Below are 27,646 nucleotides of genomic sequence, written 5' to 3' on the forward strand. Positions count from 1 at the left end.
TTACGACCCAGCAATAGCACTGCTAGGGATTTACCCAAGGGATACAGAAGTGCTGGTGCATAGGAGCACATGTACCCCAATGTTCATAGCAGCACTGTCAACAATAGCCAAAACATGGAAAGAGCCTAAATGTCCATCACGTGATGAATGGATCAAGAAGATGTGGTGTATATATACAATGGAGTATTACATGGCAATGAGAAAGAATGAAATCTGGCCATTTGTAGCAAAGTGGATGGACCTTGAGGGTGCCATGCTAAGCAAAGTTAATCAGGCGGAGGAGGACAGATACCATATGTTTGCACTCATAGGTCTAACAGGAGAACAGGAGAAACCTAATGGAGGACCAGGGGGAGGGGAAGAGGGAAAGAGAGTTGGGGAGAGATGGGGACGCAAAACTTGAGAGACTATTGAATAAAATGAAATAATAAAATGAACTGAGGGTTGAAGGGGAAGGGGGAGGAGCAAAGAGGTGGTGGTAATGAAGGAGGGCACTTGTGGGGAAGAGCACTGGGTATTGTATGGAAACCAATTTGACAATAAACTATTAAAAAAAAAGAAGGGAACCCATTTAATAAACCAAAGAATCAGAAAAAAAACACAACTTACATGCAACATATATACACAAAGAAAAAACTGGAAACACAGGCATCAAAATATTAATGACTATAATTCCTAAAAAGTAGGATTAGGAGAAGCTTGAATTTTAATTTTTACATTGTCTGAAGTTTTACTATGAACATAAACTACTTTTGGTACTTTATAATAAGAGAATTATCTTTATGGTGATTTTCTACTTAAAAAAGTCCAAATGAAGACTTAATATTTTGTTTTCAAATACTTGATTAGTTTAGCATTATTTTATTGTATCTTCTTATGTTGTCCCTACAAATTCTTCCCTTCACATTATGTAGACCATTTTTATTCAATAAAAACCTAATGTGAGCCACATATGTAATTTTAAAAGTTCTAGCAGCCACATTAAAAAGTTAAAAGAAACAAGTGAAATTAATTTTAATAAAATAGTTTTATTTAACCCAAGAGTGCCAAAATATCACTTGAACATGTCATCAATATAAAAATTGAGACATTTTGTATTCTAAGTCTTTAAAATCCAGTGTGTATTTAATACTAATAAGCACATCTCAATCTGAACACTAAATTTTTATCAGAAAGTATTTGATCTGTATTTAAATTTCCTAAAATCTAAATTTGAAAAAGTTGCTTCACATATCCAGGTTGTTCTAAACATACTTGAAAGTTCTCTACTAACTGAATCAAGTTATACTTATAAAATTATACTTGAAAATTAGTTAAAATTAAATAAAATGAAAATGTCAGTTTTGTAGTCACACCAGCTACATTTCAGGTGCTCATGAGCTACATGTGACAAGTGACTATTAAGTCTATACCGATCGTTTAGCTTCTTGTTGACTACTATCTACTTTTTATTTCTATTTAGCTCTTTATCATGTAAATCTGAACCTCTTAAACTATCTCTTCCGTTGGACATGTACATATCCCACTGGTTAATCTGACTTCGTGCCAGTGCCACACAGACCACCGTAGCTTGACGAAGTGTCTCCTATCTGGGAGGGCCAGTGGACGGTCTCCCCACCCTCTCCATCCTTTCTTGGTAATTCTATCTTGATCTCGTTATGCTGTAATTTTCAACAGTTTTATTAGCTGAAGTAACACAAACATAAAAGTTTCATTTTTGTTGGTGAAATATAGAAATAGAATTAATTTTTCCCCCAGAAACACTGAATGCTTTTATTAGATTCTTTCCTCTCCCTCTAAGATTAGAGGGATACAGCAGTTACTTCTTGGTGGAGATGTCATCATCATCCAGAAACTAACGGCTACAGTTTACAGCAGGCAGAAGCGGGCCCGTCAGGATGTGGATGAATCTTGACGCGAGGTCATCTGGCTCCAGCATCACTCGGGAAGGGGTTTCTCCTTTCATGGTAGAAAGGGGAGGACACCCCATGGCTTACTATGGGAAATATAATTATATGGTTTTCATGACAGCATCTGCCTCTACCAATAAGAGCTGCAAAAGATGTATGCCTCTGAAGAACGTAGCACTGATTTTTCATACTGCCCTTGTGTCTAGCAACTTTGCTGAATTCACCTATTAATTCTAACATTTTTTTATGCAGATTCTTTTGAATTCTTCCTATCATGTTGTAAATGTGATGATTTTTTTTCTTTTCCAATACTTAAGTATTTTGTTTTTCTTCTCTTGCTGTATTGGCTAGAACCTTTGTCACAATGTTGAATGAGGTGACTGGTAAGTAGAATCTGTGTCTTGTTCCCAAACTAAAGTGAAAGTTTCTAACATTTGTCCATTAAGAATGTGGTTTGTTGTCAGCTTTCTATATTGGTCCTTTATCAGATTTAACGAAATTTTTTCTATTCTGTGTTTCCTAAGAGTATTCATTCCAGGTAATGATATCAAATTTTATCAAATGCTTTCCCCCAATGATTAAGATTAGCTTATTATTCTCCTCCCTTATTATGCAATTAATGTGAATTGCATGGATTGATTTTCTGATGCTAGATCAACTTTGCATTCATTCCTGGAATGAACCCAATTGGGTCATGATGTATCTGCTTTACTGGTGGGTTTTTGCTGCTTCATTCCTGAGACCGGTTGTAAATTCCATTCTTATAATACTCTTGTCAGGTTGTGCTAAGTTCATAAAATAAACTGGGATGTATTCCTTCTTTTTCTGTTCTCTAGAAGATTTGGTTAATAATGATATTATTTCTTCCTTAAGTTATAAATTACCAATGAAGCCACCTGGGCCTAGAGTTATTTTTGTGGGAAAATTTTAAGTTATGTATTGTTTTTAAACAGATATAGAGCTATTCAATATTCAAGTTCCTATTTCTATATCGGTTTCAGTAAGTTGTAGATAATTCTTTGGGTTTTTTTTTTTAATTGTTCCATTCCATTTGTTCAATTTTCAAACTTGTTTGTATAAAGCTGCTTATTAAATACTCTTATGGAGGAAAAAACATGTCTGCAGGCTTTGGAGTAATGCCTCCTTTTCAATTTCTGGCATTATTTATACCTTCTCTCCTTTTTTCTTGGTCAATCTTGCCAAGGGGTTATCAATATTATTCTTATTCTTTTCGAAGATCCAACTTCATGCTTCTTTCAATTCTCTCTATTGTACTTCTTTCCCCTATATCATTAATTTTACTCTATTTATGTTGCTTCCTTCTACTTTCTTTAGGTTTAATTAGTTCTTTTTCTGACTTACTGAGAAAGCTTTTTTCTTTTCCAATATGTGCTTTTATAAAGCAGTGATCTTGAACCTTAGCTGCACATTGCAATCACCAGGGAGCTTTCAAATGCTCGGGTCCCAACCCCAGAGATTCCAATGTGGCTGGTCTGGGATGTGGCGTAGGCACCAAAAGCTCCCCAAGTGATTCTACTGTGCAACCAAGGTTGAAAACCACATATTTAAATCCATATCGCTAAGTACAACTTTAACTGCATCGCACAAGTTAATTTTTCTTTTTTTTCTTTTTTTAAATGTTTGTTTGAGAGACAGAGCGACAAGAGCGTGTGCAGGGGAGGGGCAGAGAGAGGAGACAGAATCAGAAGCAGGCTCCAGGCTCCAAGCTGTCAGCACAGAGCCCGACATGGTGCTTGAACTCACTAACCACAAGATCATGACCTGAGCCAAAGCTGGCCAGTTAACTGACTGAGCCACCCAGGTTAATTTTTCTTGATCATTCAAATTGTTTTTAAAATTTCTGCAGTGATTTTATGTTACATTTTTTTTTCAAGTTCATGGGGAAGGGGCAGAGAGAGAGAGAGGGAGAGAGAGAGAATCCCAAGCACTGACAATGTAGAGCCTGACATGGAGCTCGAACTCATCAACCATGAGATCATGACCTGAGCCAAAATCAAGTGTACTGGTTGTTTAACTGACTGAGCCACCCAGGTGCCCCTTCCATAAAATGTTTAGGTTTTTTTTTTTTTAATGTTTTTTAAAAAATTTTTTGAGAGAGAGAGAGACAGTATGAGCAGGGGAAGGTCAAAGAGAGAGGGAGACACAGAATGTAAAGACAGGCTCCAGGCTCTGAGCTGGCAGCACTGAGCCTGATGTGGGGCTCGAACCCAGAACCCGCAAAATCATGACCTGAGCCAAAGGTGGGCGCCAACTGAGCCATCCAGGCGCCCCTTCTGTAAAATTTTTAAATGGGTAAATCCAATATATGTTTTTAGAAGTCAGGTGAATAGTTACTTTTGGGGAAGAAGGGAGGGGCTGTGATTGATGGAAACACAGGAAGCCTCTAAGGCATGTTTAATTTGTGATAATTCATTGAGCTAGACACCTGTTTTATAAGTGTTTCTATAATTTTATAGCATACTTAAAAATAGATTTCATACAAGGAGTAGAATTGTAATGGTGTTAGCCTTCTCAATATTAATACTGGAAGCTAGAAGAAACAGCATAATGTCTTCTAAATTCTAATGGAAAATGATTTCCAACCTAGAACTCTGAATTCAAACTTTTGATCGAACGTGAGGGTAAAGTTAAAACATTTTCAGGCAGAGAAAGTTACCTGGCCTGCAACTTTTCTCAAAACCTCCCGGAGAACATGCCCCAGTAAAAAAGAGGAAATAAACAGGGAGATGAAGACATCAGATCCTGGGAACAGAGATTTCGATACAAGAGGAAGACCAAAGAAGTTCCCAAGAGGCAACCATGCAGGAGGCCTCCAGAGTCAGCGCCCGGGGGCAGCGGGCTGGAGGGCTCCAGGGCAGATGTGTCCAAGACAAACTGAACCCGGGAGACCACCTGCTCATGTCTGCCACAGACAGATTTTCCAATTCTGTCAGAGCACAGGGACAAATCAGGGGTAATTACACAGAAAGCCAGCCCGTGAAAAAACCCAAATTAGGATAAACAAAGAGTGACTCCCCCATCCAAAACTGGGGAATTATCATTATTGTTCAACTCAGCTGTGAATAGGGGTTTTACAGTTATCACAACATAAACAGGGAGCACTGATTTAGCCAAGCAGCGTGATGTGACTATACGACATGAGGGGGAGGAAGGGGATTTTGTTCACGCCCGTGGTGTGTGGGGAGTTGGTGGGTGATAAATCCTCATCTACAGTGGGACACTGAAAGATAAGCTGAACAGGAAAATCAAGAAATAGTGAATGCATGGAGAAGTTAAATATCGCTAAGACAATTTAAAGTCAGGGGAAGTGAGGGATGGGAAGGTGTGGGGCAGGATGCTGCTACTTTCTCTTAGGAGGAAGCATGTGTCTTTTCAATTATGTGTATATAGTATTTCATAAAAATAAAGTTTAAAGAAGTATTAAAATAAAAGAATCCTAAGAAGTAACAAGTTACTTTTTGTTTAAAAACTCGGGATAATCAAGTGAATCATCCCTGAACATGAAGCAGCATATTGGTAGCACACACCAGTGATCATTATTAATTGTTGTTTCAACCCCAAATTCTCCCCAAATGCAAGACCAAATTATCTACATTTTAGTAGAGAACACATGAAAAGCTGCTCCAAAAAGCCAGAACATACAAAGCAAATGGCTTCATTTGTCAGATTAGACTGAATTTACATTACTGCAACCAACATGTAACTTCTCAGAAAGGTCTAGTAAGTTAGTTTGATCTGTTTTGCCCACACAGGATTATTCATTTATCTTTTATGAGCTGATAATTAATGGGGTTAAGTACCTGAGTCAAAAGAGAAGATATGGTTTGTAGAAGTGAAATTACCTGAAGAAAGTCACGAAGAACTGTACCAGGTCCATAAAATTGCTGTGCTGGGAGAAGGCGATCTGTGAGGGAGAAACAGGCAGCGTGAGGAGGGGACTACACAGCGGCACCATCAGCTCGGCCTTCCTGGTTCAGGAGCGAAGCTACGAGACACACCTGAAACGCTCAAGAAGCAACTAATGAAGTTGTTTTCACTTAAGGAAAACTGCCTCAACCCTTTAGTTTCTTTTCTGGCTTAACTGCCAACCCAAAGGTAATATTCTGAAGCTTAAAAGCAAACTCTCAGAGTGCCCACCCCTCTGCTCTTGACAGCAGATCTAAGTGCTTTCGATGTGACCTTGAAGACCTCTCAGATCTCGACAGGAAAACCCCAGCGCCAGGCAAGCCGGTTCGCTCTCCCTCCGGCGCCTTCCTCTGGACAAAATGCTTTCCTTATTTGCTTCAAGTTCGAGTTCTTGGATCTGCCTAGAGGTTGGGAGCCTCATCTGTGCCCTTTATCCCTTTGATACTTAGAAGCTCGGTGAATAGTCACTTCAGGATAGTGTCCATTTTTTAAAAAAATAGTGTCTCAAGTTTTACTACAGTATCATCTGACAATTAATATAACACCAGTTGGAACCTAAATAATTTTATTATTTAGTTAATAGTTCTTATACAAAGAAGATTAAAAAAATCCCTAATGTAGTTCATCTAACTGACTGAAACAGGCATTATTTTGCATACTACTAAGGAAAAACATTGTCAATTATACTATGCTTGATCTTAGCCAAAAGGCCGAGAAGCGATTGTCAATTATACTATGAAAAAATGCTTTAAAAAATCATTGTAAGATGGGTCATGATTTCAGAGATCCTAGAATTTGAAAAAAATTGAGCATGTCAGGATTTATTACTAAGTATGATAACTGTGTCCTTATTATTACATATAATACTCATAGTACTAGCCTGATATTATGGCATATTCCCTGTTTTTTTACTTATTTTTTTAATAAAATAATTTTTTAATGTTTATTTTTGAGGGAGAGTCCGAGTGCGAGTGAGAGAGAGAGGGAGACACAGAATCAGAAGCAGACTCCAGGCTCTGAGCTGTCAGCATAGAGCCCCAGGCAACCCATAAACTGCTAGATCCGACCTGAGCTGAAGTCTGACACTTGACTAAGCCCCCAGGTGCTCCGCTCCTTCCTTGCTTTTTTAAAGGGAACATAGCCTTCCTTGGAGAGACAATGGTACTATAAGTAGAACAATTACTGAATAAGGTGACAATTATTCTAGTACAGACTATAAAAATGACAAGAATCAGAGAAGTAAATGATTAGCAGCTTCTTTTTCTAATCCTACCCAACTCCCTTTGTCAGACAGCAGCTCCCTTCCTATGGTAAATGCAAGAAAATTCCCAGCCCTGGGACAATTCAAGGCTTTGTGTTCCTTTTATGGCCAGCCAGACTCCAAGAAGCAGAAGAGGTTTCCAGTGTATGCCTTTTCTTTCTTTCTTTTTTTTTTAAAGACAGATTAAAACAAAAAAAATTTTAATGTCTGGATTTTATTTTGAGAGAGAGAGAGACAGAGAGTGAGCTGGGGAGGGGCAGAAAGAGAGGGAGACACAGAATCCGAAGCAGGCTCCAGGTTCCAAGCTGTCAGCACAGAGCCTGACATGGAGCTTGAACCCACGGACTGTGAGATCATGACCTGAGCTGAAGTCGAATGCTTAACTGACTGAGCCACCCAGGCGCCCCCAGTGTTTGCCTTTTCTGATGGTCTTGTTTTTTGTTTGTTTGTTTTTTTTTTTAGACGTTCCATAAATAAAGTTCCAATACTACCTTTTCAGGCCATAGGACATTATGGGGCATAGAATGTACAGTTTTTGTGTCCTTTCTCTAGTCACCATTTAAAATCAGAAATACAAAGAAACATAGATTTTATGCCACAGGTAAGGAGAAACCCACATTCTTTGCTTTTCTTTTTTTTTTTTCTTTTTTTTCTTTTTTTTTTTTTTACCAGTCACAAATAAGATTCCTTGAGAATACAATATGGCCACCACCCTTGCACAAAAGCTTTTTAATAAGCCTGGAGAAGAAAAATTATTTAAACAAGGTTATTCAGTCTTGAGGAATGAAGATTCCAGGTTACAACATATAATGAAGGAGAAGGTAAGACATTCCAGTCCATCCAATTCTGTTGATAGATTTTCATCTTTTAAACCATTAGTATGTCCTCATCGTTTAGACTTAAGGAAATCCTGAAATGCTTTTCCCCACTGTCGGGTGCCAGGATATACGGATGCTAATAGTACCTTTCCAGGACTAGCAGATGTCTGTGCGCCCTGTGCCACAAAACACTCCTCAGTGCTGGGATCACAACTGGCTTCTTGGTGAAGCAGGGCCACACCACGTTCATGTCTAATTCAAAACCACAACAAACTGGTTGCCAGCAGAAATTGGCTGCCTGTGTAGCTATTACCCAAGACTCATATTAAGGGGATCTCCTTGGATGAGCCCAGTCTCCACAGTTACAAGGTTTTGTAGGGAAACAAAAGTCCTAACCTAAAAGTGTTTATGAATAGACTGACCACTTAGAAACATCTAGCCTTGCTCAACACCCCACCTACCATGTCAGTCTTTGTTGATTATAATCTGACTGACAGGGTGATGAACTTATTGTCCAAACTGAGAACTTCTGAGAGAGAAGGGAAACGCGATTAAAAATTACACTAGGCAATCTTATCAAAATAACACCAGCATTCTTCACAGAGCTAGAACAAACAATTCTAAAATTGGAACCAGAAAAGACCCCGAATAAACAATGTTGAAAAAGAAAACAAAAGCAGGAGGCATCACAATCCCAGACTTCAAACTGCGTTACAAAGCTGTCATCATCAAGTGTGGTGCTGGCACAAAAACAGACACACAGATCAATGGAACAGAGCAGAGAACCCAGAAAGGGGCCCAAAAATGTATGGCCAACTAATCTTCAACAAAGCAGGAAAAACTATCCAATAGATAAAAGACAGTCTCTTCAGCAAATGGTGCTGGGGAAACTGGACAGCAACATGCAGAAGAATGAAACTGGACCACTTTCTTACATCACATACAAAAATAAATTCAAAATGGATGAAAGATCTAAATGTAAGGCAGGAAACATCAAAATCCTACAGGAGAAAACACACAGCAACCTCTTTGACCTCAGCTGCAGCAACTTCTTACTAGACATGTCTCTGCAGGCAAGGGAAACAAAAGCAAATATGAACTATTGGGACCTCATCAAGATAAAAAGCTTTTGCACAGCAAAGGAAACAATCAACAAAATTAAAAGGGAACCACCAAAATGGACAAAGATATTTGCAAATGACATTTTGGATAAAGGATTAGTATTCAAAACCAATAAAGAACTTAACGAACTCAACACCCAAAAAACAAATAATCTAGTGAAGAAATGGGCAGAAGACGTGAAGAACACTTTTCCAAAGAAGATATACAGATGGCTAACAGCATATGAAAAGATGCTCAACAGCACTTGTCTTCAGGGAAATACAAATCAAAACCACAACGAAATACCACCTCATGACTGTCAGAATGGCTAAAATTAACAACTGAGGAAACAACAGATGTTGGTAAGGATGTGGAGCAAGGGGAACATTTTTGCACTGCTACTGGTGGGAATGCAAACTGGTGCAGCCACTCTGGAAAATAGTGTGGGGGTTCCTCAAAAAATTAAAAATAGAATTACCCTATGAGCCTGCAATTGTACTACCTGGTATTTATCCAAAGGATACAAAAATGCTGATTCAAAGGGGCACATGCACCCCAGTGCTTATAGCAGCACTATCAACAATAGTCAAATTATGGAAAGAGCCAGGATGTCCACTGACTGATGACGAATGGATAAAGATGTGGTTTATATATACAATGGAATATTACTCAGTGATCAGAAAGAATGAAATCTTGCCATTTGCAACAAAGTAGATGGAATTAGAATATATTGTGCTAAGCGAAATATGTCAGAGAAAGACAAATATAGGATTTTACTTATATGTGGAATTCAAGAAAAAAAACAGATGAACATAGGGGAAAGAAAGGAAAAATAAGATAAAAACAGAGAGGGAGGCTAACCATGAGAGACTCTTAAATGGAGAGAACAAATTAGGGTTGCTGGAGGGGAGATGGATGGGGGATGGGCTAAATGGGTGATGGGCATTATGGAGGGCACTTGTTGGGATGAGCACTAGGTTTTATATGTAAGTGATGAATCACTAATTGTATTCCTGAAACCAATACTATACTATATGTTAACTAACTTGAATTTATTTTTATTTTTATTATGTTTTTTATTTATTTTTGAGAGACAGAGACAGCGCGAGCAGGGGAGGGTGAGAGAGAGAGAGAGAGAGATACAGAATCTGAAACAGGCTCCAGGCTCTGAGCTAGCTGTCAGCACAGAGCCTGACTCGGGGCTTGAACCCACAAGTTGTGAGATCATGACCTGAGTCAAAGCCGGATGCTCAATTGACTAAGCCACCCAGGCGTTAACTAACTTGAATTTAAATTAAAAAAAAAATTACACTGGGACAACAAGCATGAATTGGGCTGTCCCTACTCAGACCATCAGACATACAAACCAATTGCAAAAGCAGTCCTGTGACTGCTGGAGAACTGATCACATAAAACCACAGCAAAATGAGGGCTTGGCAGTATTATCAACCCAAGAGATATGAAGGTAAAAACACAAGTCCTTCAAAACACTCCAAAGAGGAGTCTTAAAGGGACCTTAGGAAAATTGATGAGGCTCTTGACTACTGAATCATGCTGTGAAGTCAAATCTGAAGTGAAGGACTACATTTGTGCTGTCCCATCTCTGAGCACGATCTATCTGCACAAGTGAAGCCACAGCTCTACTTAGCTTGCTCAAGTTTTCTAGATGTACATTTATTTATGGTCTTTTTCTTTCATTAGAAAATAAGATCCATGAGGACAGGGACCTTGCTGCTAACTACATGTCTCTAGTGCCTAAAGCACTGACTGGCACGTAAGAGTGTTTAATAAATATGTGCTAAATAAATGAATAGGGTAATTGGAAAAATAATGACCCTATCTCTACCTTCCCCCAAAACTTAGACCTGACTGAGAGTTTTCTTTCTTCTAAGAATCGGCTCATAGTTACAACCATAATTTAAACTTTGTTAACTGTAAAATTAAACATTTTTCGTGTTTTTCAGTTTCACTTAAGATAATATTCCAGTCAGAACTTTCTTTCACAATTTATTACAAAATAAACATTGAAACAAACACTAAAGTATTTGTGGCCTGACACTGAAGAAAATGGGGACTGCCTATAATAAAATATACTTAATACAAGGAAGAAAATGTCTTTACAATTTGAAAACAAAACTCACAGTATCATTATTCTCTCTTTTCCAACAGTAGGTATTGCTCTCCACTCTCCAGCAAATCTAGAATTCATGTCCTCTTACATTTCCACAACCTGCTTCTGCCCCACTTTCAGCAGGAAGTTTGATTAAGGTGTACTTGCCCAAGGGACCCTCTGGGCGTATTAAATAAATCTGAGAAACTAAATTCAGAAGCCCAGCTAGCCCTAGGGTTTAGGGGAGGACATGGTGGACCTGCATTTCCCAAGCAGTAATTTCATGCTTCTGCCAAACATGCGTTTTCAGGTCGCTCTACTACTGCACTTGGTCTTTCCGTCACCAGAGGGGCCTGGCCCCTCATCTGCAGTGGGAGACACCTGTCCGCTGCCCAGTCCAAACACTCCCTTCCTCATTCTGCCACCTGCTCCTCCACTGGGGATTGGCTCTCTCTTCTAATAAATTGCTTGGAAGCAGCTAACAAGGTGGTCCCGCAGTTGAAATGGCTGAAAATGCTATCAGATTTCACGGCTACGCCCGAGACGGCCGAGTGACTACTCTGTGCTCAGAAACCTGCAATGTACGGACTGTTCGGCTGTGCTGAGAAAACAGGCGTGCTGAGATTGCAAAGATAAAGATTTATCAGCTTCCCAAAAGCACAGGAAATGACATGGTTGATGGGAAATGCATAAAAACGATAGATGAAAAAGCTGTAAAGTGATTTACATTTGCATAACGGCTGTTTTGCATTTATTAAATATTTGAGAAATCTTTTTGGGTACACAGTTTCCATTACTGAAAACTAGAAATGAGCTCTAAAGTAATGTGAAACATCAAAGCACAAATGTACTTGAATGTTGCTTAAAGGAATATATGAATAGCGGGCTGTTGGACAGCGATATGTATGTTAGCTTATATTTTAAAGATGACTTTTAAAGAATGTAGAAGCTGCATATATAACAACAGATTCCACACCATTCTTATATTTCAAAGATTGTAAAATGTAAATTTCTTAAAGAAGCTCTTCTTCAGACATGAATAAGAAAAAAATAAATCTGTGTGAAGAGTTTTGAGTTTATGAATTCTAGAAATTAGAATCTTTTACTAGAATAGGACAAAATGAAAATAACACTGTTACTTCTGCATTTCTGTCTGATTGGGAGGGTATGCTCTGATAAAAAGAACAGATGTCACTGTGTAGTGCATATATAACTATTCAAATATCAGCTAAGATTAAATATAGGTCAACCTTTGTTATAAACTTCATAGCGAAGTTAATAGTTTGGGTGTTAACAGCTTCACTGGAAAACAAACCATTTTTAATTTTAGTTAAAGTTAAATAAATAATAGTTTTAAATAAACTTTAAAAAGAAGCATTCTGGGGCGCCTGGGTGGCTCAGTCGGTTAAGCCTCTGACTCTTAATTTTGGCTCAGGTCATGATCTCATGGTTCCTGGGCTCCGTGCTGATAGCGTGGAGCCTGCTTGGGATTCTGTCTCTCTCTCTCTCCCTGCCCCTCCTCTTCTCACACTCTCTCTTGAGCTCTCTTTATGTATGTTAAAAAAGAATAAAGGAACACTAAAAACAAAAATAAAATAATTTTCTTAAAAACAAAACAAAAACAAATGGAAGTTCTATATGGAACCCCATGTTGAGACCACAGGCTCTGGATCGGATCCCAGTGTCCATCAGCTGGCCTCACATACGAGCCCCCTAACGCTGGTTTGTGCTGGCACAGAAACTGTATACCCAGGCTTCGCTCAGAGCCTCAAAGCAAGTTAATACCACTGAGCCGCTCCTTCCAGACATGCGCGCTAACACTCACCATCCGTGCACTCCCAGCCTCCCGCCTCAATACTGCCCTGTGCTTTCTTCCCCACTTGTCCTTCCAGCCATTCCTCCCACCACTCTCCAGAATTCCGATTCCATTTTATCATGATCATCAGTAATTTAAAAGTCATTGAGAACTACATATACTGCACTTGGCTGAAACATCCACAAGGACCAAAGAACTCATCATGCACAGCAGAAATTCCTGCTCCCTATTTCCTCTTCTAAAGGTTTCTCTCCAGAGGTCCCCACCTTTATTTAGGTTTCTTTTCAGTTCTTCTGTGGGTTACCTTTTGATCACTAATGAGTATTTTATTTTATTTGTTATTTCTTGACCTAGCCATTTTAGGCATCACTTAGTGCAAACACGTCATAAGTATGCGCTAGATGGATGTATACTTGTAGGTACAAGAGCTTTCAGGCTGGTATCAGAACTTTGTGGGGTTTTTTTTTTTTTTGCAACTTTTCTAAAGGTGCTGAGAGCTTTTTCTGATATTGTCAGAATGATTGCTGACTAGTGCTGAGAGGCCAGCTCGGGTTGGAGACCAAGAATTTGCCATCCCAGTCTGCACAGTCTGGTGTTAGAGGATTGAATTGTTCTAGAAGTTGTCAAAAGAGTTGAGTGGTAGAAGAAAAGAAAGAGATGAGGATACAAACGTCCTAATTTTACAAAGAGGGCCATCAAGAGATTCTATATATATTGAAATATTTAAGGATGAAATAATAGGAAACCCGGGATTTGCTTCAAAATAATATGATTATGGGGGAAGAGGCTAACATATGGATGAAACAAGACTGACCTTGAGCTGGTAATTATTACAACTGGGTAATGAGCACACTGGGTTCAATATTCTGTTCTCTTTACTTTTTAAAAAGTTTTTAAATTTCCATAATAAAAGTAAATGCAAAAAAGATCATACAAGTGATAGAAAAAATAATAAATTAGTCCAAGTGTATTATTCAACCTCCTGATGGTGGCCTCAGCTGGGCCAGCAGCCTAGGCTAGCCGGGACTTAGAACATCTGTGCCAGCTGGGATGTGTCTTGGAACTGACCTGCTCTCCTACTTTGCAGGAAGTGCACAGCGTTTCACTATGGTTTTACCAGTTATTGGCTGCTGTTGAGCAGTCTCTAGAAGAGTCAGAAGTCAGGGACAAAAACCCTGTTTTCCCTCAGTCTGACCGTCACCTCACCCTGGTGAGATGGCAAAGGGACCCTCCCTGAGAGCTGCTGGGCTCACCTCCAAGCAGGGGTGCCCTCTGGACTCTGAGGACTGGGAACCTGCCTTCCAGTGGGCCATGGCTGAATTGTCTCCTGCTCCTGCAACAGTTTGTGGGTAACAGACAGATCTTTTCCCTGTATTCAAGGGTGTTTTATCCATTTCCGGTCTCTGTTGGCATCTTTCCAATACCATCACCCTCAGAACAGTGACACAGAAATTGACAGAGGCCCTGAAAACAACGATGTAACTATACTAGAAGGGGCATGTGGGGACAATGGCCTAAATCATCTTCCACCTAACTCACAGCGCTGCCACTTCTCTGCTGGACTGCTGGCAGTTCCTGAAAGTGACTGGGTATGCCCGTTCCCCACCCCAAACACCCCTACTCCCCAACCTCCTGTTCCTGAGACTCAGCCCTGTTACTGCTCACCCTCACTCAGGCTCAGGTGGCATGGGGCACTCCCCTCTCCTCCCAGGGCCCCCAGAAGCATGTGGGCACATCCTGCCACCCAGCATCTGACAGCTCCTTCTGTCCGTTCAAGGCTGCTGCGTGGGGCACAAAGTCTGCGGAGTGAGTGCATGTTAACGGAAGCCGAGTGGGTCCTGGACGTGGAGGTCACAGGAGGGAGGTCTGCTAGTAATGGAGATTTACCCATTCCAGCCATAGGTGGTATTCACAGATGGTGTGGATGAAACTGTCCAGGAAGAACGGGTGCAGGGGAAATCCAAGGGAATAACGGTATTGAAAAACTAAAAAGAAACAGCCAAAGCCATAGATGGAAAGTGAAAGAGAGGAGGCTTTCAAGAAGGAATAATAAATAATGACCCTAACAAAAATCACAAGGTAGCACAAGAACCTTAAATGCCACTTTGAAACAAAGAAAGACTTCTGCTTTAAGTAGCTTGGTTCTAAATGTATTTCACGTGGCTTTATAATTCTTAAAACTTTTAAGGTACAGATATCTGACACTAGGAGGGTATGTACATATATCATCATTATTATTGTACAATAATATAAACATTAAAAGTGTGTCTGACATTATTCACAGTAGCCAAAGAGTGAAAACAAACCAAGTATTCATCAACAGATGAAAGGATAAATAAAATGTGGTATATATAACCATACAATAAAATATCATCCAATCTTAAAATGGAGTTAAGTACTCATACATACTAAATATAAATGAATCTTGAAAACAGTATGCTAAGTGAAAGAAGGCAGTCTCAAAGGACCATATATTAGGTTAATTAAATTACTATGAAATGCCCAGAATAGGCAAATCTATAGGGATAGAAAGTAGACCAGTGGTTGCCAGGGGCTAGAGGGAGGGGGAATGAGGAGTGACTGCTAATGAGTACAGGCTTTCTTTCTGGGGTGATGAAAATAATCTAAAATTGACTGAAGGCCTAGTTACATAACTCTGTGAATATACTAAGAACTACTAAATGGTGTGCTTTAAATGGGTGAACTGTATAGTTTGGGGATTGTATCTCAATAAAACTGTTACCAAAACAAAGTATATCTGAGTCAATGAAGTTTCATACATCCTTTGCTTCATGGAGTAATCCTGTTAGCACCTATAAACAAAACCCTAACGTCCAAATGAATGCCCAGTTCTCAATACAAATTCTGTGTTGCTTTCACTTGTGAACACTAGCCTCTTACACAGACCAGCAGATGAAGCGCCCAGAGTGGAGAAGGCTTTACTATTCATTCCACAGTACAGCAACAACCTCTGCCGCAGAGCCAGGAACAAGCCAGAGCCCCAGCGTCACTGCCCACCTTCCCACCTCACCCACTCTGCCCGTCCTTCTCTATCCTGACTACCTACCTTCCTCTGCCAGCGGAGCCCCTACATACTGGCGAGGGCACCCAGGATCGCTTCCAGAAAGCAGAGGCTGAGGGAGGGCCGCTCACCCACAGGATCAACAGACCAGAAAACACGCACCACTGGCCCCAACACACCCACCACCCTCCTACACACAAGGCCTTTTCAGTCTGGGTGGGTTTTTGTTTTTTTTTTAACTGCATCTACAAAGATTTTTACGGTTGGTTTCAAATTCCCTCAGTTAGCAGTTATAGGTTTTGATCTGTTCCTAATTATGGAAAAGAATCCTGGGATTGGTTCAGAGTGAAGGAACTTGAGTTCAGCATAACCATTTTTAAAGCGCCAATGTTTACCTGAATTCTGAGAACTAGATTTCTTCAGTTATTTTGCTTTAAAAAATGAGAATCAAAGACAAAAAGGTTTTGCCCTGCATTGAAAGCCATACTAAAATTTAACTGAATGGCCCATCCTGCCTCATTTAGACACGTCCTTATTCTCTTCCTTAGTCTCTACATTTTTACAGAATCTGGATAGTCTCTAAGTGTACACGGATATGTTGAAGAGCTCACTGTATCTAGAATAGTTAAGGCTCTGAGGAAAACAGAGCAGTACGGAAGCGTACAGCCCCTCTGGACCTGTCCAGGAAGATGCAGTCAGAAACCTCCACATGGCACACACCCACATACAGCCCCAAGTGCACAGAGAACGGGTGTCACGTGAAGACACCCAAGAGGCACAATGCCGTAGCTCTACTTATGCTGCCTGCAAATACTACAGTTAGTTGTACCACAGAGCAACAAGACACATTTCCAATCGAACTTACCTGCTTGTTCAGGGAAAGCTTGGCAAACTAAATGATGAGCATGCCATAGTTTATTTTCGAAAGTGCTCCTGAATACAGCTTTCATAAGTGGATCTTATTCAAGTGAGTGATCCAGCCCAGGTAAGAACACCAAAAAATCATGAAGAAAATCAGTATCTCTTTAAAGGACTCTTAAACTTAAAATGAGTACTTTTTAAAAGTAAGTGTGGGGAAGAGATCCCTCTAGAAGGAAATGTTCTAAAACCATTTCAGTGGCTTTCAGAGGGTGGAGCAACAGGGCATTGGGAGGAAAAAAACTAGAGCTCAGCATTGGCAAGAGCACGACTATCTCCAGCACAAGAGCCTGTTCATATGCATGGAGCCCTCTTTCTAAACGGGAAACATGTCAGCAGCATGAGATTCTCACTAAGAACCTTAAAAATACTCATTTTTCAGCTATATGCAACAAAGCCTAAAGTTCAATCAGATTCAGAAATAATAAGGTATGTCAGTATGAAAACAACCTCAACTTAAAACAAGCCAAGAAATAATATTTACTAGACCCCAAATCAAACATTTTATGAATGTATCTGATCTATTAATTAGATAGTGTTAGATGTTACCAAATTGAAATTGTATTGACTGGAGCCTAGAGCTCAGCCTCTGTGGGGTCAAACAACCTAAATCCCTGGTTGCCACCTAAGATTAGTTTATTTCTTTTTATTGCTGAGTATTACTCTATGATATGGATGTAGCACAGTGTGGCCATTTACCTGCTGAAGAATACCTGGGTAGTTTCTAGTTAGGGACAGTACGAATAAAGCTCCTGAATATTGCTGGACGTACTATAAATATGGGCGTACAGGTGTCTGTGTCATCACCGGCTTTCATTTCTCTGGAGTAAATGCCCAGGAATGCAAGTGCTGGGTTTAGTTTAGTTTTATAAGAAAATGCCAAACTACTTTCCAGAGTGGCTGTACCATCTTACTTTCCCACCAGCAATGTATGTGTGATCCAATTTCCTTGTATTCTCTCAAGCATTTGGTGTTCTCACTATTTTGATAGGTATGCAGTGATGTTTCATTGTTGTTCTGATTTGCATTTCTTTAATGGCTTCTGAATCTGAACATTTCATGTCCTTATTTGCCATCACGTATAATCTCCTTGATGAACTGTCTTTTCACACCATTTTCTAATTAGAGTACTGCTTTTTTAAAGTGCTGAGTTTTGAGTACTGTTCTATTCTAGACACAAGTGCTTTGTTAGAAATATGATTTGAAAATATTTTCTCCCAGTATGTAGCCTACTGTTTCATCCTCTTGCCAGGGTCTTACTACATAGAGCAAAAGCTTTCAGTCTTGAGGTGGTCCAATTTATCAATTTTTCCCTTTATGGGTCATGTTTTTGTTGTCAAATCTAAAAATCTTTGCCCAGATTTAGGATACAAAGTTCTTCAAGGGGCGCCTGGGTGGCTCAGTCGGTTAAACGTCTGACTTTGGTTCAGGTCATGACCTCACAGTTCGTGGGTTCAGGCCCCGTGTTGGGCTCTGTGCTGATAGCTCAGAGCCTGAAGCCTGTTTCAGATTCTGTGTCTCCCTCTCTCTTTGCCCCTCCCCAGCTTGTACTCTGTCTCTTTCTCTCTCTCAAAAATAAACACTAAAAAAAAATTTTTTTTAATTCAAAGTTCTTCTACCATTTACTTTTTCTAAGTTTTATAGTTTTACATTTTACATTTAAAGCTATGATCCCCCCAAAAAAATAAAAAATAAAAAATAAATTAAAAAAATAAAAAATAAAGCTATGATCCAGAGTTAGCAGACGGACCAGCAGCAGGCCCACTTTGGCCACCTTCCTGGCCTGATCTCCCTCAAGGTCTGACTTGGGGATGTGGGACAGCGGGTGGCCTACGTGAACCCAATACCAATGGCCAGATCAAGGGGTCCAATCCAGTCTTCAGGGCCAGCGATCCAAAATTATCTGAATTGACCAAAGCCTGGGGAAGAAATGAAAGAACAACTAAAAAAGGAACAGAAAGGCTCCAAGGCATTGGCTGAATTTGAAGGAAAAAAATGAATGAGAACTGGAAGAAAGAACTAGAAAAACAGGGGTAAATTATTAAGTGGAAGTGGAATTCATCCAAAAAAAAGAGAAAGAAAAAAAGAAAAGAACTTTGGTAGGTATTTATCTTCACCATTTCTTTGGATTCTGAAGATGAGGATAAAAAATAAAGAAACAGGAAAAAGAAGAACCATTTGTATAAATCTTCTTAAACCCGCACATCAGAAACTGGAGTGGAGGGTAAGGATAGTTTAAAAAAGAGAAAGGACCCAGCTGAAAAAGGGAAGGACATGAAAGGGGGAAAGGAGGGGAAGAGGAGGGGGAAGAAAGGAGAGAGGGGAATGGAAGGAGAGGAGGGGGAAAGGAAGAGGAGGAGGAGGAGGAGGAGGAAGAGGAGGAGGAGAAGGGGGAAGAGGAAGAGAAAGGAAAAGAAGAAAGAAAGCAAGTAAGCAAGCTGTATCCTGAAGATAAACCTTTATCACCACGGTCCTTATCAGAATTAGGAGGATATGGGGAAAAAAGAAGAAAAGCAGTAAAGAATGACAAAATGTAATAGGTAAAGAACACCAGGTAATAGTAAGAACAAAAAGAAGAAGAAAAAGAAGTTTAGAAACACCATAAGGAGAAGCAAAGGCTGCTAGTTCAAGTCCTGACTTGCTGTAACATTAAAACTCTTACAAGGAAAGCACAATGTCTAAGGAAATTTCAGCTGTGAAAATTGATATAATTACTAAAAATGCATGAATTTTCTTGTTTCTAGAATTAGTCCGGACTATGCAGCAGCCACTCAGACGCTGCTGTGTGCAAGGACCATATTGTTGCCTGCTGCTTGAGCAGCTATTTCTTCTTCCCATGCCTAGAAACTCTGGGAGATAATGTACTGCACTTGTGCTAGCGGTTACGATATTTGGGGATAAAATTAATATTTTTTTATTGTTTATTTCTTGAGAGAGAGAGAGAGAGAGAGAATATCCCAAGCAGGCTCTGCACTGTCAATGCAGAGCCCAACGCAGGGCTCTATCTCACAAACAGTGAGATCATAACCTGAGCTGAAATCAAGAGTTGGACACTTAACTGACTGAGCCACCCAGGCGTCCCTAAAATTAATACTCTTGACTAGAAGAATCTAATGATAAGTCTACAGAAATTGAATCTGGATACATCATTAAGATGTAATCAGAAATGACCACATGACTCCAGTTAACATTTCTGAAATAGGATTACATTGATTATTTCAAAATCCTTACTCTGTAGATAAGTGTATTTTAATTTTTTCCCCTTAAATACTTTCATTTATCTTGGAAAGGAACTTTGGTGGGGGGCGCTACCTCTAGCTAGCAGAATACCATGCCTTTTATCCTTGACATCCTATTTTGAGGACACAGCAGCCATGCTTCATGGGAGGGCAGAGCTGGGCACAGCGGTCTCGCCCTTTCACATCCTTGGACTCCATCAAGTGAACGGGAGAAACAGCCCTTTGCAGCACGGCAGAGCCCCCAGAGTTCTGGGACTTACCTCCACTTCAATCATACTGAATGTTTTTTAGTATTAGAATGCGTTATAACATTTGAAATAATTCTGACTACACTTTGGCTTTGGAGAGGCATCATTTCAGATAGACAAAGGTGCTTTTTATTAACTTCTTGTTCTTGCTATCTTAAATTCCTTACTGTGTTTAACAGTATATTTGCCAAAATACTTAGCATGTATAAAAAAACAAAAAAAACCAGGCTTTTGATTTTTTTTTTTTTAAACAGCTTCAGATTGAAGCTGAGACCATAAACAAGTTGAGTGGCAGGCCTGGTATGCTGTGTCTTGTTACATACAGCTATTGCCAGAATCTCAGTAAACAGAACATTTAAAAAATTTGTCTTTGTATATTCATAACAAATTATGACAAGTCTAGAGAGAATTACATTACGCTCTTCCTGTGTCATATTTTACTAAGATTTCGTGCTTCACATCAACTGCTGAACTGTTTAATAGTAATGTTACATGGAAATGATAAATCATTTTTGCTTTATATTTTTATATAATGAGGTAACATGAAATACAATTTGATGTACAGTTCTGTCTGTTACAGAGGGTTTGTTAATTATAGTGGCATATGCACAAAACATTTTGACATGACAAGAGGCTGAATAAATAGCCATTTTACTTTAAAAAAAAAAAAGGTGAGATCCATAATGAGCTGATTCTGTGTAAGACGTGAGGTTTAGATCAAAGTTCACTTATTTGTCTGTGGTTGTCCAATTATTCCAGAAGTACTTATTTGAAAAGGCTTTCCTTCCTCCACTGAATTAACTGTCTTTGTTTCTTTGTCAAAAATCAGATCGTCATATTTATATGGTTCTGTTCCAGGGTTCTTTATTCTATTCCTTGATCTGTCTATGCCTCCACCACCACCAACAAAGTCTTGATTACTGTAGCTAAACAATAAGCCTTAACACTGTATACTGTGAGTCCTCCCATTTTATTCCTCTTTTTCACACCTGTTACAGCTACTGTAGACTCTCTGCCTTTTCGTATAAACTTTAGAGTAAGTGTGTCTTATATTTACCAAAAAAAAAAATCTTGCTGTGATATTTAAAACTTTTTATAATTAGGGTAAACATTACATGCCTGATGCAGGGCTTGAACCCATAAATCATGAGATCATGACCTGAGCTCAGCTTAATCAACTGAGCCACCCAGGCACTCCCCATTTTAACCATTTTTAAGGGCATGATTCAGTACTCTGAAGCAGAGATGATACAAAGATGAGATAAGAGGATAGTGTGAATAACTTTGTGTCTATATATTTGAAAAAATGAAATAAATTAATATCTAGAAAAAATTATCTTAAATTATTCAAACAGAAAGAAAATCCAAAATATCCTATAACTTTTAAAGAAACTGAATCAATAGCTTTAAAAAATCTCCACAAATAAAACACCAAAATCTAATGATTTTACAGGAGAGATCTATCAAGTACTCAAGGTTCACTTAGTCCTAATCTTATATAATCTCTTCTAGAAAGAAGATAACTCAATTTATTACTAATGGTTAATTTAACCTTGATATAAACACCTAACCAGAAAAGCAAAAGGAACTGGAAGAATGGTGGTGTCATTCACTGAGAAAGGAGGCATGGGGTTTGGGGCCGAGGTCATAGGACTATGTGCCAAAGGCAGGAGTATGTGATTGTCCAGGGAGAGATGCCCAGGCAACAACCGAGAACATTGGTCTGGAGCTCAAGTACAAGCTGGGCTGGAGACAGCACTGAGAATCATCAATACAGAGAGTGTCAGAATCATTTTAAATACAGGTGGGATGGAATTACCCAGGCAAACTGTGGGAGGTGCCTGATTCCCAGACAACCCCAATATTTAAGGAAGGAGATTCCCTGAAGAGCCTGGCCAGAGCATCAGGGGAAAAAAGGACCAGGAAGGCCATAAAGAGACTCAAACCACTCCCTGAGAAAGAGAGAAGAGAGTGACCAGCATCTGCTAAGACAGGGCAGTTTCAGGATGTGGTGAGGGAAGGAGGCACTGCTGTGGGCTGATGGGTGAGTGGGTAAGAGGAAGCATAGATAGGGAGCCAACACTATGAGGAGGCTGGCTGAGGAGAGAAGCAGGGGGTGTCTAAGAGCAAAGGGAAAAGCAGATTAGAGCATGAACACACTAGGAGACCACTAGACAGAAAAAGGAAAGTGGTTGGTGAGAAAAGAAACACAACACAGAGCCTATCCTCACATTCCGGGAATGAAAAGATTGCTCTGTAGTCACAGTCCCAAGGCATGAACATAAAATCACCATTTCAAACACATTGTCACTGATCAGTGATGACTTGCTTCTGAGAGTTGGCAAACAAGTCCTACGACCATGCTTCTATGCCTAAATGTGAACCAGTGCTTGGAAGTCCACCCAGCCCTGAATTCCACAAAGCGGGTCAAAGAGAAAAGTAGGGAGGCAAGGCCCTGCAGGACAGTGGTACATAGAAGAGCAACAAGGAGGTCACGGGTCTTGGATAAGAGGGAGTCTACTGGTCCCCTGAGAACAGAGAAAAGGATCAAGGTTGATAACATTGGTGACAGCTGCAGGTGAAATGCTTTCAGGTTACATACACAAAAAATCTGAGGTGTGGAGAGGCTACACGATCTGTGTAGGAGTAGCCAGGACGCGTCCCCACCTTGGATTACAGGGCCTGTGCGCTTACAGGCAACCTTGCGTTGCTGCCCATTACACTCCATTCTATCTTCCTTTAAACTCTGCCCGCATTTGTGGCATCTTTCCATATGGCGCTTCCCACACTCTGGCTCTCACTGGTTAGAAGTGTGTTTCATTTATACCCACTTTACCCCAGAACTAGAAGCTCTATAGGCTTTTATGTGACAAGTGCTCAGTGAAGAAATGGATACAGTTGTAGTTACCAAACTTCTAATGTGCCAAGTTGCTTTCCAGAGCGCGTATCATTTTCCTTCTTAGGTGATTTACGCCATCCCCACCACACCTTCCTTAGGTGTTTGTGTGCTCAGCACTCCTTTGCCACAGATACTCCAAAGACAAAGCAATACTGTACACCTCATTTTCCTCAAGTTCCAAATTAGTGGATTTAGTCTCCACTGAAGAGATTTCACTATGTCTGTAGGTGAGACCAAAAGGCACTTCTTACCTGAATTTTGATGGGCCACGTGAAATTACTGACATAAACGAAGAAAGTGATATTTGGGTGGTTGCGAAAGTCAAATTTCTCATTAGAGAAGCTATCTTTGTACTCCTTAATGTTGGTTTTTGAAACAACAGGCATCTCTTCTCCAGCCTGGGTTCCAGCTGTCAGGAAGATAAGAATGAATTACAAGAGCTCCATTTTTTTTTTTTTAATTTTAGTTTTTACTTTTTGGACAAAACCTGTCCTCAATAATAATGACACTTAGCATTTACTGAACACTCTCTATGTTTCAGGAATAGCCTTTTGAAGCACAATCTCCTTGAAGTCTAACAACAACTCTTATGAATCTCATTTACAGATCAGGAAACTGAGGTTCGGAGAAATTTAGTAACTTGGCTCAGGTCACACAGGCAGCAAGAAACAGAGTTGAGATTTGCAGCAGGAAGGCTGAAGCGCAAGGCTGTGTCCTTAACCAGAATGCTTTTGCAGGCTCTCTGCACCTCCCTCAGCACTGAAGCAGATGACACGTAGCTGTGGAAACACAGATACCACGGGAATCCCGCTGACAAGCACAGGCTCTCACTCTGCACGTAACACCTCAACTGCTCTGCATTTCCCCTTTACACCTGTTTGTCGGTGTTCCTGACCCCCCTTATCAGGGAGACTGAGTCCCCTCTCACTTCCTAACTAGCTCTGACCTCATGTCTCAACAGCAGCCGGGCAGAAGGAGCTCTAGGGAATCACTCAGTCCCTCCTGTTATTAGCTACAACTGTATTTAAATCCCCCCAATCTGGTATAAACTAATCCTCTTCCCAACAGTCCTTCAATATTCCATATTCTCCCTTAGCCAGGAATTCTAGTGCCTACACACTCATAAATAGATTTTTTTCCCCATGTCTGCATTAAATACTATGTCTGGAGCCCAGGTTGTTGGGTCCTCATTGAGAGAATCATTGAAATGCATTCATATGCTCAGAGATGTTGCCCTTCTTCCCAGGCTCTGGTAATTCAGACTTTTTCCTTAAAAGCGTCTCCTCACAGCAAGTGTCTAAACCTTCTCTGAATTCTATACAACCTTTTAAGACATGATAAACATGTCTTGAGATAGCATATCTTTTAAGATATGATAAACACAATACATACAAAGGTTATGCTTAATTCTGCTTCAGTCTGATTGGTTGTGTTGTGACCAAAAACCAGTATCATAAGAATAACAATAAAGAAATGCAGTTAACATTTAGTGGGAAATTACCATGTTTCAATCACTACATGGACTACTTTATTAGGTCATTTCATCCTCATCATGCTCTGCACAGCTAGGTTTTTTAACCATCCTTTGTATACATGAAGAAAGTGGCTCAGAAAGCCTAATTTGCCTGACTGCACAGTGCAGCACAGTAAATAACGGGCAGAGTTCACACCGGGTCTGCCAAGCTATGTTCATAAGCACTACATCAGGCCCACCTGTTACTTCTTCAGATTTTCTTTAGTGAATCGTAGCAAGATAAACAAGATAGCAAACACTATGCTCTGAGTCTTGATTTAATTCCCAAAGAATACTTCCTTTTACGTACTAAGATTGCATTCTATTTAAAATATTTCCATTTCTTGAAACTCTGAGTCATTTCCTTATTTTACTTCTGAAGCGGGGACCGGGAGGATGATGGGAGTGCCAAAACAGTGGCTGCAGCGATGCTACTAAAGCTGGTAGCAGGGCAGGGGTGGTGAGCACGTACTGAGCCTGACTCCGTGGTAGGCGCTGGCACGTGTAACCTAAGTTCATCTACACAGCAGTTCTAGGGGTAAGTACTGTTATCTTTTCTTTACAACAAATAACCCTAAGGGCTAGAGAGGGGTTTAGACACTTGTTCAAGATCTCCCAGGTAGTAAGTGGCAAAAGTGGGTTTCAAATCCACCTCCCTGGCCCCAGAGCCACCTTAACTCCTACATCACACCTCTCATCACAAGACCTCCACTTGGAAGGTCTTCTCTAGGTGTGTCTTTACCTGAGAAGCTGGCAGCCCAGGTGATGTTGAGGTTGAAGTTTTTGGAGGCATTGATGAACATGTCCAAATCCCTGTTTTGCTGATGAAAGGTACAAACAAAAAATTAATTATAACAATTTCCAGATTTTAAAATAAAAGAGTAATTCAATTTTACCACTCATAATTTTCTTAATTATAAAACAGATAATTTATAATATCTTAAAAGAAACTCACACTTATAAAATATGAGTAACATTTCTAACCAATATATCCCAAGTAAGTTTCATTTCTCTCTCTTAAAAGTACATGTAATTTAATGCTTTATCAAATGCCTAACTCCATGAAAAATCCCCTCACCAGAGCACAGTGACTTAAATCCTATGATCTATGTTAGGGGAAGCAGCCTCGTAAGGATCATCTAGGCAGTTGGGCTCCAAATGTCTGGAGAGCTTATGTCAATACATAAACACTTAAGCCCCAGTTTATGTGTACTTATAAATTAAACCTATGTACTTCTGAACTGATAGATTATATATATATTGTAAAGCTCTCCAAAATGGAAATGGTTTTTTTAAAAAAAAAGCATATAATGCTGAAATAAACTAACCTAAAAAAATACTTTGTATCCCAAATCATGAAAGACTACTGAATACTGAAAACGAACCATGGACTGAAGCGGGAGGGGGAGGGAGGGAAAGAAGGGGATGATGGTCGTGGTGGGGGGCACTTGTGGGGAGAAGCACTGGGTGTTACATGAAAACCAATTTGATAATAAACTATTAAAAAATAAAAATAAATAAAAAGGGATCATACACTAAAAAAATACTTTGTTTCCATTCAGGATTTGAAAAAAACATTTTTGTCTAACTAAAAATACTATTTCAAGAGAAATATGACTGAATATTCCTCATTATCTTTGAAATATAATTTATCACTTAGAGATAACAATTTGAAGGTTATTTTGATTCTTGATTTCAATGACTGAAGAAGACGTCTCTGAGAAATGTGCTAAGTGAATGGGAAGAAGTACACTGCAGGCTACCTGGGGTAAACTGATGCTAATTTTTAGTTTTCACTGAAATTTGACTAATAAATCTCTTTCTTGTGGTCAAAGAACTATTTTCGCAAGTAAATCAAATGTTGTACTTTTATATTTTATAAATAGATCCAGTCTGCTGAAATTCCTTATCTTGGGAGAGATCAAAAAACAAGTCAAATCAATAAGATTTGTAATGGTATTCACAGCACAAAATCACAACAATGGAAACACTTCCAAATAGCCATTTTCAAAATGTGATCTCCAATCCAGAAGTTTCTCTCACAAAGCAGTTAGTTACCTCTCATTTACTGATAAAACCTTATCTTCCTCCTACAAGGGGCAGCTCAAGTGTTTGTTTATGTTTACTGGAAGCACACTAGTAATAATTACTTCTTTTGGAGAGGATCAATAAACTTGAAATCCTAGTGCTTTTATAATAGAACATACACACTGGCTAACTCTATTAAATATTCTGTCATAAGATAAACAGGGAACTCCAGAGAGGTCAAAAGATTTTCGTAGTTATTCCTCGCCTCATTAAGAAGTATTAACAGAAGTCTGCTTACTTAAAATAAAATCAACAACATCATCAATCACATTCTGAAAGACAGACTACTTCAACCACTTGGTCAGGAATAAGGTATTAAATAAATTTCCCGTGTGGTACTTTTGCTATAACCTTATCCTAAAACCTTCTTTTTAAAATTCCAGTCACCACAACCACTCAAATGATACCATACACATTGTGTCCACATAATATTTTCATTTAAGATTATTTATTATTTTTACTTAAAAAAAGAAATTCACTCACTGAAATACATTTTCTCTAGTACATTTTTCCTTAATGTTACCTTTAAAATGGATTTTAAAAAACGTATCTTACTTTCATTTCATTGTATAGTAAACATCCCACACTCTGGATTTTGTTCTACTACCAATTTACTCGTTTTTTAAAATTTAATAATGTTTGTTAACAAAGGAATATAAATGGGCCTACTGTCATATTGTCTTCTGCGTATTGTTCGTCATGTTTATTGTAACAGGAATTTTGTGACAGTAAATGGCTTTGTGTATGTTGATGAGAAATAAGAAAGCTTCAAAGAG

At 39.4% G+C, this 27,646-nt stretch overlaps 1 protein-coding gene across 3 annotated transcripts in view; it reads right to left on the reverse strand.

The window, feature by feature from the left end:
• Positions 1–27,646, reverse strand: part of ATRN (attractin) — a 152,598-nt gene that overhangs the window by 22,842 nt on the left and 102,110 nt on the right. Inside the window, exons 23-26 of one of the 3 annotated variants that reach the window (XM_029919213.1) lie at positions 25,525–25,603; positions 23,521–23,678; positions 5,774–5,835; positions 1,009–1,959 (exon numbers count right to left, since the gene is read on the reverse strand). In XM_029919213.1, coding sequence (XP_029775073.1) covers positions 1,923–1,959; positions 5,774–5,835; positions 23,521–23,678; positions 25,525–25,603 — 336 coding nt within the window. In that variant the 3' untranslated portion in view covers positions 1,009–1,922. Of the gene's footprint in view, positions 1–1,008; positions 1,997–5,773; positions 5,836–23,520; positions 23,679–25,524; positions 25,604–27,646 lie in introns of those variants that run through there. The other 2 variants (XM_029919214.1, XM_029919212.1) reach the window with 2 other exon arrangements.

Source organism: Suricata suricatta, chromosome 12 (assembly GCF_006229205.1).
Source record: "Suricata suricatta isolate VVHF042 chromosome 12, meerkat_22Aug2017_6uvM2_HiC, whole genome shotgun sequence".
Lineage (NCBI taxonomy): Eukaryota > Metazoa > Chordata > Mammalia > Carnivora > Herpestidae > Suricata > Suricata suricatta.